Source organism: Ylistrum balloti, unplaced genomic scaffold, assembly GCF_031769215.1.
Source record: "Ylistrum balloti isolate Yb309-2 unplaced genomic scaffold, AGI_CSIRO_Ybal_v1 Utg370016, whole genome shotgun sequence".
Classification (NCBI taxonomy): Eukaryota; Metazoa; Mollusca; class Bivalvia; order Pectinida; family Pectinidae; genus Ylistrum; species Ylistrum balloti.
In genome coordinates this window covers 175110-189191 of record NW_026782086.1, presented here as the reverse complement: position 1 = coordinate 189191, position 14082 = coordinate 175110, and the positions used below count along the sequence as shown (strand labels likewise).

At 35.7% G+C, this 14082-nt stretch overlaps 1 protein-coding gene across 1 annotated transcript; it reads left to right on the top strand.

The window, feature by feature from the left end:
• The first annotated feature begins 1118 nt into the window (after nt 1–1118).
• LOC132548506 (uncharacterized) lies at nt 1119–14069 on the top strand. The gene is made up of 8 exons (XM_060212373.1): nt 1119–1885; nt 2353–3828; nt 6330–6490; nt 7932–8209; nt 8721–8786; nt 9541–9732; nt 10792–10869; nt 11156–14069. Exons 1-8 carry the CDS (start codon nt 1168–1170, stop codon nt 11370–11372), a joined length of 3186 nt encoding a protein of 1061 aa, XP_060068356.1. The 5' UTR covers nt 1119–1167; the 3' UTR covers nt 11373–14069.
• The last annotated feature ends 13 nt before the right edge of the window (nt 14070–14082 follow it).

Below are 14082 nucleotides of genomic sequence, written 5' to 3'. Positions count from 1 at the left end.
TCAAACGACTTCTTCTCAAATACTAGAAGGTCTAGGGGGCTAATACTTGGCACAGAGGATACTGGCATGGAGCTCTACCAAGTTTGTTCAAATGAATGACCTTGACCCACTTTAAAGGTCACAGGGGTCAAATATGTTAAAATCTTTAAACAACTTCTTCTCATTAACCAAAAGGCTCAGAGTGTAGATATTGGGCCTGTGACATGCTGGGATGAAGGACTACCAAGTTTGTTCAAATGAATGACCTTGACCCACTTTAAAGGTCACAGGGGTCAAATATGTTAAAATCTTTAAACAACTTCTTCTCAATAACCAAAAGGCTCAGATTGCTGATATTGTGCCTGTGGCATGCTGGGATGAAGGGCTATCAAGTTTGTTTAAATGAATGACCTTGAACAACTTTCAAGGTCACAGGGGTCAAATATGTCAAAATCTTTAAATAACTTCTTCTCAAATACTAGAAGGCCTAGGGGGCTAATACTTGGCCCATAGCATGCTGGCATGGAGCCCTACAAAGTTTGTTCAAATGAATGACCTTGGCCCACTTTCAAGGTCACAGGGGTCAAATATGTTAAAATATACAAAGGACTTCATCTCAATAAGCAAAAGTCTATGAGTGCCGATATTGGGTCTGTAGCATGCTGGGAGGAAAGGCTACCAAGTTTATTCAAATGAATGACCTCAACCCACTTTCAAGGTCACAGGGGTCAAATATGTTAAAATATACAAACGACTTCTTCTCAACAAGCAAAAGTCCATGAGTGCTGATATTGGGCCTGTAAGATGCTTGGAGGAGAGGCTACCAAGTTTGTTCAAATGAATGACCTCAACCCACTTTCTAGGTTTGGCTTGCTTTTTGTCAGATGACCGTTAAGGCCCATGGGCCTCTTGTTTTCAATTGAAATGGACCAGTTATCTTTTAGTTGCTTTTATTAAGAAGAAAAGGTTTCAAGCTTTATAAAAAGCCTAAAAAATAAGGTTTTCAACAACAATTAAATAGTCGATGTGACGCCCGTAACTATTTCCATTTATCTGATCCTTGCCCATATGAGCTATCATTAAATAAATTTTGTTATTTTCAGGTTTGTGTTTGGAAGAAGAGAACATAATTGAAGATAGATTAAAAGAAAAAATACAGTCAGTGCCAGTTTGAAAATTAAAATCAAAATGAATATGAAGAAACTTGTTTCAAAACTATGGCATCAAATAAGAAGGAAGATAAAGAAGGGAAACAGTCATCGTCCTGATGAGATAGTTGCCTCACCAGAAATACATCCAACGGAATTTACGGACAGTCTTCATTCTCAACCTAATGCTTATGATAACTCAGAGCTCACAAGCGATTCCAGTCAGCATGCTAGACAATCAGCAAATACTCACCATGAGGAGTTTCCTGAAGAATTTAGCCAATTGGACCTTTCAGGTTCCTCACTAAGCCTGTCAAGCTTATACGAAGAAAAACTTGAACCAACATCTTCTTGGCTTGATGTAACCATTGTGAATGGATCACAACTATCTTCCAGTTTTATGTCGTTATCATTAATTGATAGTGAGACCTTTAGTAGTCAAGAAAATCATTATTTAAGCCCATCAGAAAGTAGGTTTTTAAATTACCATTTTCTACCTTCCTGTAGTACCACTGACCTCTTTCCAAGCAGAACATCTTTTGCAATTGAAGCTTTGGATCTAGCTCAGCATTCAAGTACATCCTGCTTCCACATTAGACAAGATGGGGAATCTGTCTCGGGAAGAGTGTGTGTAAACCCGAGACCACAGGAGATCATAATCTCTCGGAGAGATTTGACAGGAACACAAGCCTCATCAGCAGTATTGGAGGAAACACCTGTTTGCCCTGATGAGATACTGGATGGGAGGAACTCCACTGGTAAACAAAACTTTGATCATTTGGATGTAAATGCTGACGTAAAGGCCTGCAAAACTCAACCTAGGCCTAAACATTCTGTTAGTCCAACAACCAAAAACTTTATTTTATGATAAACTGGAATCATAGAATTTTTTTTATATATTTCAATTGGAACTGAAACTTTACAATGTAAAATTGGGTGTTAAAGTCTTTGCCATTACAGTATTTAATCTGTAGGACCCCCATTTCTTAATACTGATGACCTTTCCTGTGTTGATGATATGTTAAGAAGACTATCATACATGTAATAAGATAATTGTATGATATTCTTTTTAACATACAAGCAACACAGAGGAGGTCATTAGTACACTTTCAACTAAATTATTTAGACAACTAAAACCTTGTTATAATATTGATGTAAATACGCCAGACTGTTCCCCTGGCATTGACATTTTAACTATAATGATATGTATGTTTGTATTATTCAGAAGACATAGTAGAAAACATAGGACAAGAGTGTCAACCTAGGCAAGCATGTTCTGGAAGACCTGGAGGAAAACCTGAAACATCCGGGTCACGTGTCCTTTGTTCCAGATATCAACAAACAGAACAACACCCTGTGAATGGTGCTCAGCTGATACTTGACCAGACAGAACAAAACACTGATCATGATGCTCAGCTGATACCTGACCAGACAGAACAAAACACTGATCATGATGCTCAACTGATACCTGACCAGACAGAAGAAAACACTGATCATGATGCTCAACTGATACCTGACCAGACAGAACAACACCCTGTGAATGGTGCTCAGCTGATACTTGACCAGACAGAACAAAACACTGATCATGATGCTCAGCTGATACCTGACCAGACAGAACAAAACACTGATCATGATTCTCAGCTGGTACCTGACCAGCCAGAAGAAAACACTGATCATGATTCTCAGCTGGTACCAGACCGGACAGAACAAAACACTGATCATGATTCTCAGCTGGTACCTGACCAGCCAGAAGAAAACACTGATCATGATTCTCAGCTGGTACCAGACCGGACAGAACAAAACACTGATCATGATGCTCAACTGATACTTGACCAGACAGAACAACACCCTGTGAATGGTGCTCAGTTGATACTTGACCAGACAGAACAAAACACTGATCATGATGCTCAGCTGATACCTGACCAGACAGAAGAAAACACTGATCATGATGCTCAACTGATACCTGACCAGACAGAACAAAACACTGATCATGATTCTCAGCTGGTATCTGACCAGCCAGAAGAAAACACTGATCATGATTCTCAGCAGGTACCAGACCGGACAGAACAAAACACTGATCATGACGTTCAACTGGTACCTGACCAGACCAAACAAAACACTGATCATGATGCTCAACTGATACCTGACCAGACAGAACAAAACACTGATCATGATTCTCAGCTGGTACCAGACCGGACAGAACAAAACACTGATCATGATTCTCAGCTGGTATCAGACCGGACAGAACAAAACACTGATCATGATTCTCAGCTGGTACCAGACCAGACAGAGCAAAACACTAATCATGACGTTCAACTGGTACCTGACCAGACCAAACAAAACACTGATCATGATGCTCAACTGATACCTGACCAGACAGAACAAAACACTGATCATGATTCTCAGCTGGTACCAGACCGGACAGAACAAAACACTGATCATGATTCTCAGCTGGTATCAGACCGGACAGAACAAAACACTGATCATGATTCTCAGCTGGTACCAGACCAGACAGAGCAAAACACTGATCATGACGTTCAACTGGTACCTGACCAGACCAAACAAAACACTGATCATGATGCTAAACTGGTACCGAAGCTACTTGAGCATCAAGCTGATAGAGGTTTTCAAAGGGTACTTGGGAAGACAGACCCACATGCTGGACAGACAGGAAAAGGGGAACTGGAATACACAGCTGATTGTAAGTGTCTCACGACAGAATTATATTTTTCTTTGTATATAGGGTCCTGTAGATTTCTAATCCCTTCAGTTTATTAAGTAACAACTTTCTTACCATTACATTTTAGCTTGGTTTGTCGTCATACATATACAAATATAAATTAAAAAAAAAAAAAATTCCCAATTTTCAATGAATCATGTACACCTATTCACACATGAATAAAGCTGTTTTCATACAGTTTTTAGGTAATCTGAGACAAAGTCTTATGGTGGCTGGTTCTAATACCCTTCATCTGGTGTCGTGCGACCATAAAAAAAAATTTAACACTTTCAACTCCTCAAAAACCCCTGATCTAATTTCAATGAAACTTTGCAGAAACCTTCCCTGGCCTAAGATTAACAAAAGTTATGAATTTTGCAGTCCCCACCCCCAGGTGACTAAGGTGTGGGGCCTAAAGGGGTCAATAGTTTATATAGGAAAATTAGATTTTTTTGCATAATTTGTTTAATTTCCATTGGAAATATTTCACAGTTGGTTAGATTTATGAGTGAAGGATGACGGCTTGATGGTATGCCCATTTTGGTCCTGACTGACCCCCAATGACTTTACCAAAATTATGAATTTAATGGCCCCAGGGTGTCATATTTTCCCATGGGGAGGTTATTTCCCACTGGAAATAACTTTATAAGAATATCAGTATAGGATGACAGTTTTGATGACAGGAATGCATGTATTGACACTGTCTATATTCAGTGTCACAATTTCTGTTTCATAACACTCGATAACAATCCTTTAACCTTTATATTCAATATTGCGTATCTCAGGTGACCGTCAAGGCCGCCAGGCCTTTTGTTACTCTTGTAAAGGGTAGTATATAAATACAAGTTCTGTTATTTCCATTTGCTGGACTTTTACGCTATTAGATATATCTGTATGGAAGTCAATCTAATTAATAGATGGAAGTGGTATATGGTATAGCATTATAGCTAGGTCAGACTATATCAGATACTTCAGTTTGAGAAAATATTTTCATGGCTGTTAATATTAAAACTAAAATTGATTATTATTGGACAGGAATTTTCAGTGAATTGTGAATTTGTAGAATATATATATTTATATATATATATGTGTATATAGAAAGCAATAACACCAAATGTAAGGTTATAAAAAGCTACGCAGTGTTTTAAGTTCAGCAAAACCATCTACTGTATTCGATCCAGTAAGCGCCCAGGGTGCTTAAAAAAATACAATTAAGGGGGCGCTTATTAGAGACCATCTTAGATGTAAAAGAAACACATTCAGTGCTAAAAAATCTGCCTCCACCAGGAGCTTTACTTCTCCTTTTTGAAGTGTTCTGTAAAGAGGTTTTCAATTCACTCTCTTTTTATCTCCAATTGCGAATTCGCTTCCTATCTATTACGTACTGCTTTGATGCTTTGCTATTTCCCCATTCCTTGGCAAGCTCCATAACCTTTAACTTGAAAGAAATTTCATACGACTTGATTCGGCCCCCTTTGTGAGATTGTGATGAGAACTGTGGTCGCTATAATTTCAGTGTCAACCTCTAGGTAACAAAGTGCACTCTGTCATTATGTGCTCGTCGATGAATTGTTTCAGAACATCTTAACATGATGACACGAAAGGGAATTTGTTTATGATAAAGATATAAAATTCCATTTATACTTGCCTGTTTTAGCACAACTATTTTATTTGTCATTTTGATATCTAACTGCTTCATTTCTTTCTGTCAGATAATCTATCACACATGAAAATATCATTTCTTAATCTGTTGTATCAATGGCTATCTTACCTGTTAAGTAATGGACTATGCCTATTCAGTTGTCGTTACTGTGGCTGAGTGCACGACACCAAGGTGCACAAGGTAAAGGTCATGTACCACGTGGTTTAGGAATGTGTGAAAAAAATGTCTTTTATGTATGAATATTCGTCTGTGGTCAGGGGATATCATGTTTATAGAGAGTGTTGAAAACCATTCATAGGACAGTGTCTTGATACAGTTATTTAGGACAATAATCCGTTTAACAAGTTTGCAATCAGTGTTGTGAAAGAAGGGAAAACAGTGGGTCACATTCCAAGTGAACTGTCAAAAACAGCTGATTTTTTTATCAGGCATAGTGGGAAAATTGTGGTAGTAGTTACAGAGGACACATCGACATTCCTCTGTTGCTGGTGGACTGGAGATAAACTGTTTTTTACGTTTTACTGGAGTACATCTCCTTATAAACTGACTTAAAAGAATTCTTGATCGTGACTAATACGTAAGTAAATCTAGACTTTTAGGTATCTGAAGGGGGAAGCGGGCACTTATAGGGACATGGGTGCTTATTGGGTCAGATACGGTATATCATTTTAATGTATTTAGTTTGTGATCATGGCATATATATATATCACCATTTTCGTATGCTAATGATTTCATTAAAATACTTGTTACATGTTTCAAAAGTAGAAATTTTTTGTTCCACTTGAAAATTGAATGTTACATGGTCTTGCATTTATTTTAGTCCAGAAGTTGCTGCCATCTGCAGGAGGATGTTGGAAGATAAAAGAAAGAAGTATAAAGATGATTTGCACCTGTCAGATTAGTTGCATTTTGTTTACAACATTCATGTTGTTAAAGCTTCATCCAAGAATGGAATATGTACTCCTTCATTCCCATTACAAGGTATTACATGCATGTTTTAGATACATATTTTTTTATGCCCCCGCCATTTATGGAGGCATATAGCGTTGCCCATGTCTGTCCGTCCCGTCCCGTCCCGTCCCGTCCCAAATCAGTATATACCACCTAACAACTTCATTCTTTCGGACCTTTCACTATTATTTCACATGGAGGGGGGGCATTCATGTCTTACAGACATTTTCTAGTTTTTATATATATTTCACCGAAATAGTAGACCGATGAATCATTGTCCTAAATACATACCCAAATAGGTATACCTGAAGTGAAGTTTCAATGCATTAGACTTACCAGTGCCAATTCTAATGTTTAGCTCACCAGGTTCCTTCTTCAATCAATTTCATTGACAAATTGCTACTAATTGAAAAGCTGAGCAAATTTTGACCAAATTTGGTCAAACATATAAATCAGGGAAGGGTAGCAAATTTTGTATAAATGTTGGCGGGAGGAGTGGGACCCAATACAGAAAATAGAACAATTTAGTTTAGGTGAAGCAATTTCAGCAAACTAAACCAGGTGAGTGATACATGTGGCCCTCTTGTTTGTGTCTAGCCTAAATTTTTAGCCCACAATCATCCAATGATGGGCTATGCAAATCACCCTGGGTCCATGGTCTGGTCGGGTTTGCAACCTTGAGAAGCACTGGACGGATCTTTCTCAAATTTTCATTGAAGATTCCTCTGGGTCTCTAGTTGTGCCCTTTTGATTTTGGGACTGATAAGAAATCAAAATGGCTGACGGGTGACTATCTTGGATTTTGACTTTGAAAGTTTGTTATTGCAATTTTTTAAGAGGAAGTGAATGGATTTCTCTCACATTTCATATGTAACTTCCCTTTTGTCCCTATTTGTGCCCATTTGATTTTTGGTCTGATCAGAAAAACAAAATGGTCGACAAATGGCCATCTTGAACTATGCCTAGTAATGATTGTTATCGCTTTTACTTAAGTACTTCATGAATGGATCTTTCTCAAATTTCATTTGTATGTTCCCTTTGGTCTCTCATTGTGCTTGTTTGAATTTGGGACTGATCAGAAGAAAGAAAATGGCTTCTAGGTGGCCCTTTGGATTTGGCAAGTAAATATCATCACTATTTCTGCAAAGGAATATTCAAATGTTTTATCATGAGCAAAATCAGAGAAGAGAAAAGAAGGTAAAAGATCCAACTTTCAAAGAGCATACAAAGAACAAACAATGGTGGGCGCCAAGATTTCTGGGATCTTTTGTATTCTATTAAGCTACGTTTGTGTTTAGCTGTTGGTAGTGCCTAAAATAGATAAAACATGCTGGGCATTAAGATTCTTGCTAGGTTTGAGTTAATTACCTAATGACATGTTAATATTTTATATTACTATTTTATATTAAAGCAGATTAACTTCAACAATAATTTTACTAATCCCTTTCTCAATTTCTTTTCTTGTCATTAGTGTTTGTACAATGTTGCGAAGATGTGCCTTGAAGGAAAAAATGACGAAGCCAAAATGTTCCTTTGGACAAAACATGGGAAACCGCTGCCAAAAGATTATAAATTGGATTTTAGAACCGAATTAGAAGCAGATTGGATATTGAAAGTACTTGATATAAAGGTGTTTGAGAAGATTTCTAGCTGCACTAATGAGGCCTGTACTGTTGATAAGGGAGGCACTGAAATAGAAAAGAAATTCCAGGACAGCATCAAAGAGATTTCAAAGAGATTTATGAATAAGTAAGCCATTGACATCACTACTAACAACTAATGCTTGTACCAGTGTTGCTGTTTCTTCTTGATTTTTACATGGTTGCATCCTATGAAATTTACATACTAATTTGGAGCTCATGAAGGATTAATTTTGAAAGGTGTGTAACAAGATTTTTCAGTTAATTTTAGATATTTCAAATAATATGATGTATTTCTTGATATTTTCAGAATTGCAATACATTTGTATTGCAGGATAAACACTTAATAGTATTTCTGACAATATTCTGTATAAACTGTAATTGTTTAGGAGATATTATATATACAGTGTAGCAGTAATTCAGGAGATAGTCCATGATGACATTTTAGCAGTATTTCGGCAGATATTCATTATACATTGTAATAATATTTCAGCATATGTTTCATATACACTTTAAAATTCCATGAGATACACTTGAGAATACACTATGACATATGATTTCGCAGCTATATATTCATAATTATATCAGTGCTGACTAAATTTTTGAATTATCATTTTCAGGCCGTTTGTAAGCTGGCAGGAACTAATTACTGATTGGAGTGATGAAATTATGTCTTGTCCAGAATGGTTAGTACAATAGTGTATTTAAGGATTCATTTTTTCTTAAAAGTCCATATTTGTATAACATTTACAGACCAATAACTAAACCTAGCTTGAAGTGTGATAAACATGCATTGCATTGCAGGTAGTTAAAATATGAGCTTCAGGAACAGGTGAAGTTTCTGGTTTCCTTGAAGAGCATATTGCTTTCACCAAGATAAATAGACCTGCTCTTGGGAAATTAGAAACTTGACATCTCCACAAATTGATATTTTTTACTGTTTTATCATACATGTACCAAAAAGAAATGTTAAGGAATATCTATAACGGGAACATTATAGATTTCTTATCAGGTGAGTCAGCCTTGTTGTGTTAAAAACCATGCAAATGCCAAAATTCCATCAGAGGAATTTTTGTGTGTATATTGTGGGATGTGTGTATGGCATGATTTCTGATATATGTATTTCTGTATCTGGAAAAACTATCATAGATATACACAGTAGTATATAGAAAGTTCATTTCACCATGTCAAAATTGAGTCATGCACAAATTTTGCCATTTGCTGTCAAAATCATATCTAGTTTTTGCAAAGTTTTATATTAAGAGCTGGAACTAAATATGTATTATGTTGCATTTGCTTAATTAGAATCAAGCAGTTTAATATTTGTCATGCAAATTCTTTATGCAAACATTTCTTGGAAATTAGCCTGGTATGCAGTATTTAAATTTGTTGTAATAGGAAACATAGAAACATATTTGAACAAATCATTTCCTGTTTTAGCAATAATGGTAACATCCATGTTACCAGGAGACTAGACAAAGACCCACCACCACTGTTGCCATTCCAAACCTTCTTTGAGGAATCGGAAAATTCTAGTGTCCAGGAAGAAGTAACACTTAATACTTCTGCCCCTCCTGAAGGTGACCATTCAACACCTCGACCATCTGAGATTTTTACAATTAGATCAAAAAAGTATGTAACTTAAATGTAGAGTTGTTACCTTGACACTAGATACAACAGTAAAACGGGCAGATGTAGACCTTGATATATTTAGGGGATAGTCTGCTTGTTTTTATTTATCTACGGGAGATACCTATTCAAGTTTATGATAATTTCTGGTAAGGATGTACACATATGAAAAGTCTAAATAGTAAAGTGTTTCAATGCTTGGATTATCTGTCATTGCTCATTTACCACATCTTTCTGTGGGTCACAAAGACAATTGCTCTCAGTTAAGAATGATAAAACAGTAGACATCATAGACAGACTTCACTTTAAGAGTTTACAATCATCAGTTGAGGTTTTATTTCAACTGGAGATCAGATCTTTTTTATACTTCATTTTTAAAGTATTTTCCAGTAGAAGTAGGAGACGATATGTTGTGACATAACTAATTAGTTAGGATATTGATAATAAAGTTGTCGTAATTACATAGTATTACATTGATATTACCTACAAACTGATTAGACTTGTAAGGGGATAAAATTGAAACATGTCACTATAAATGAATGTGAACATTGTCCTTTCTACATGACAATTTCATGTCAGGTTTTACATGAATTTCTCCAATGTTAGTGTTAATTGTCTGCCTGAACATGCAAGATGCCTGGGATAGTGTTGGAATGATTGCCATAACAACATATTTGTGATTCTGTGATTAGATCAGGAAAATAATCCAATCATTTGTCATATCACCATTATTCAAGAATGTATTTACATACCATATTTATCATAGTTGGGCTAATTCCTCACTTTGGAATAGTACATATATGTAATTTGTCTGAACAACTTTACACAGGGGTTGGTTTCATACACAGACAGGAGTTTATTCTCAAATAAATATTGTATATTCCAATAGCGTCTAAAGGTGATAGTTTAATGTACGATAAATATACATCCTAAAAGAACCTGTAATTAAAATAAAATTGTGTTTTGCCCAAATTAAATACCTGTAGAATTATCAGGAGTAGAGATTACCTTTTCTTGTGTCGTTTTCCAAGCTAAAACTACATTGTACCTATCATCTTTCAGTCACACAAGGGAGATTCCCTTTCCAGTTCGGCTTGATGGTGATGAACAGCCTGAAGAATTTGTGATTGGAACTCACAGGTATATAATGCAAATATAGAACATTTATCTTGATATAAGCTTCTACTATTAAGGCTCATTTCACAGAAAGTTTGATAACTGGCAAATTATCCAGTTGGATTAATTATTATCAGAATATTCAACATGGCATAGAGGTTGTGTATGTTTTATAAAGATTAAGTAAGATATGGTTTTTGTAAAGATTTGGATTTTATTTTCAGTGGTATCCATACAATATTATATACCTCTGTGGAACTTTAACTATATGTAGAAACAAAGTTTTGATTAGACATAAATTCTCTTACAGGTACAAACTTCATGCTGTTTCCTATGCCATCCTAAAACAAAGCACAGGAAAAGCCTATTTACATGAAAGAAGTAAAGTTTGGGATGATGTTCTTGCGCAATGGATGTATTTTGATGAAGAAGGTTGGGGTATAAGTGATTATAAAATGAAGATGAGTGTTGACACAACTCAGGACAAATCGTACAGAGTCGCCTACTTCAGACTTTTATCAGTTTAAAAGTAATATCTTATGTTGAGTAAGTTGCATGTTGACATCACAAACAATAGGACCATTGTCTGATTCCTACAGAAGATAGGTGAATCTCTGTTCCTTGCATAGATTTGGGTACCACTATTTGTCACAAAAAATAAGCTCTCAGCCCTTCAGTGTGGACATAACTGTGGTACACAAATAGACTCTGAGCATACCAAAGTAGACGCGAAGTCCTTCAGTCTGGACATAACTGTGGTACACAAATAGACTCTGAGCATACAAAAGTAGACGCGAAACCCTTCAGTCTGGACATAACTGTGGTACACAAATAGACTCTGAGCATACCAAAGTAGACGCGAAACCCTTCAGTCTGGATATAACTGTGGTACACAAATAGACTCTGAGCATACCAAAGTAGACGCGAAACCCTTCAGTCTGGATATAACTGTGGTACACAAATAGACTCTGAGCATACCCAAGTAGACGCGAAGCCCTTCAGTCTGGATGTGGCCTTATCATGGAATCAAGTGGGAGGGGAAGTATTACTTCTTTACACGTCTGGTGTTTGGCTGTCATTCCAGTCCAAAAATTTTTGATGGACTTTCGCAGGCCGTGTGCTGATAGCAAGAAACAAGTACAACATCAGTAACATTTTACACTTGCTAGATGACTTCTTGGTTATTGAGCCTGCTTGTGTAAATGCATATAGCACCATGAAACGTTTTATGTCCGTTTTTCAGACCTTAGGTATTCCAGAAGGAGTAGCCAGACTGTGATACCAAAATAGGCTCAAAGCCCTTCATAGACTGGAACACCTTACTTGTTCAGATTGTATTGATGCAGACAACATAAGTTAGCTGTTTTACTAAAAGAGTTTTCAAGAAAGCCAATGTGTATAGATTTTAGTGAGAGATCTGTTCAGGTAGATAACATTTGTTTATATGAAATACTAAAGACAAGTATATTTTATCTGCACATCTTAATACAGTGTTTATTATACTTATCCTGCTATAATACGAAAGTCCAGCTTATAACCTGAAATTTACCATCCTGTCACAGGATAATGAAATAGAGATTCTTTCTGATTCCACTCAATATCAGACCTGTGGCTTATTGCTGGATAAATACATTAGACTTGGTACATCAGAGTGTAGTACATTGTCAGTAGTACTCAGAGTTTGTCATATATTAAAATAAAATCTGATGATGATAAAGGATTATGCTGTGCTACCTTCTAAGATATTTTGACAATGATTTTAATATATCCTGTGCATAGCATCTGTTGGTCACCAGAACAAGACATACCTTAACCACCATAATGGTTATGTCAGCAGCTGATGTGTTAACAATGGATGTTTTAAACAGCCTAGATTTGTAGCAGTTCTGACATACATGTATGTTTCATCAAGTTTTATATTTTGTTTTACCTGTACTCAACATACCATACTTTTAATACATACTGGTATTCAGTATTGTAACAAGTTGGTGTTGTGATTTCAAAATATCATTGATTTTTTTTTATCATTTTCGAATCTACAGACACTACTAATTTATCATTTACCCTGAAATATTGACTTCAATTTACATCTCATGCAGTGTTATCCTCCAGGTCACTCCATTAAAGTGTACCCTGAGAGGTCAGCTATGTTGACCTTGAAAAATAGTTCTGCACATAAAATAGCTATGACCTAGATAACAGACTATTGATAATAGGCAGTGATGCGATGTAATATGTTTTTATTACAACAAGTACAAGGTGATATGTCATCTATTTCATATTTTATAATCAAGTTACAAACATATTAAAATTGCTTTACAACACAATAATAATAATGATCATTTTTGCACAATCCCTAACTATCATAAACAATTTCATTTGATGTTTTATCCTGGCTTCATTTAACATGATATATACACAGGCACTGATTAACATACCATTTTGGTTCTCCTTTTTTCCACAGGTGCCTTTTTGCTAAAAAAAATGTCCTCATTCACAAGTATTTTATTTGAAAAAAAGCACCACTTACTATAGTCATCTTTTTATTTAGCATAATAATGTAAAAAATGTTGTCAACATTGAAACAAATACACGTCGTACTATCAGGAGTTATATGAGAAAGTAATTACTCCTGTCTGATGTAGATATGAAGGTCACAGTACATGAGTTTCCGATTACGAGATTTATGAACATCAAATATTTGTGACAAGTTCATAATCTAATAAAATGGAAATGAATGCAAGATTCTGTTTACCACATAACTTGCTTACGTTTGCAAAAATCTGTGAAAACTAAATTAGTGCTTCACTCTGCCATATTACTGTACATGTTTACCTTACCAAACCTTTATTCTGCATCATCATTTTTTTTAGATATATCTCACCTTTAGCATGCAGGGACTATCCTGGTTGGAGCACTGGGCCCATAAAAACTGAAATTTAGCCCTCCATATTTCTATTCTAAATTTCAAAAAAAATTGACCAAGATTATTTTTTCAAATTAAAAAACATTTACCAAAAATTTCCCATTTAATTACTCTTAGCTCCCAGGATTTTACCTTACAAATTGACATCATTTAGAGTATGTTATACAGAGATGAAGAAGTTCCATCATCTAGCACACATTTGTTGTGATTTTATTTTATAAATGAAATATGATTCATATGATAACAAGTCATGAGTATTTGTATTGTAATAAAACATTTGATACTAATAAAACAGCTTTACAATATGCTTT

Bases quoted from the DNA above. Each gene is read 5' to 3' on its own strand.
- LOC132548506 (XM_060212373.1), top strand. From the start codon at position 1,168: ATGAATATGAAGAAACTTGTTTCAAAACTATGGCATCAAATAAGAAGG. The intron at 8,787-9,540 runs GTTAGTACAATA...TTCCTGTTTTAG, and splicing joins ATTATGTCTTGTCCAGAATG to CAATAATGGTAACATCCATG. The intron at 10,870-11,155 runs GTATATAATGCA...ATTCTCTTACAG, and splicing joins TTTGTGATTGGAACTCACAG to GTACAAACTTCATGCTGTTT.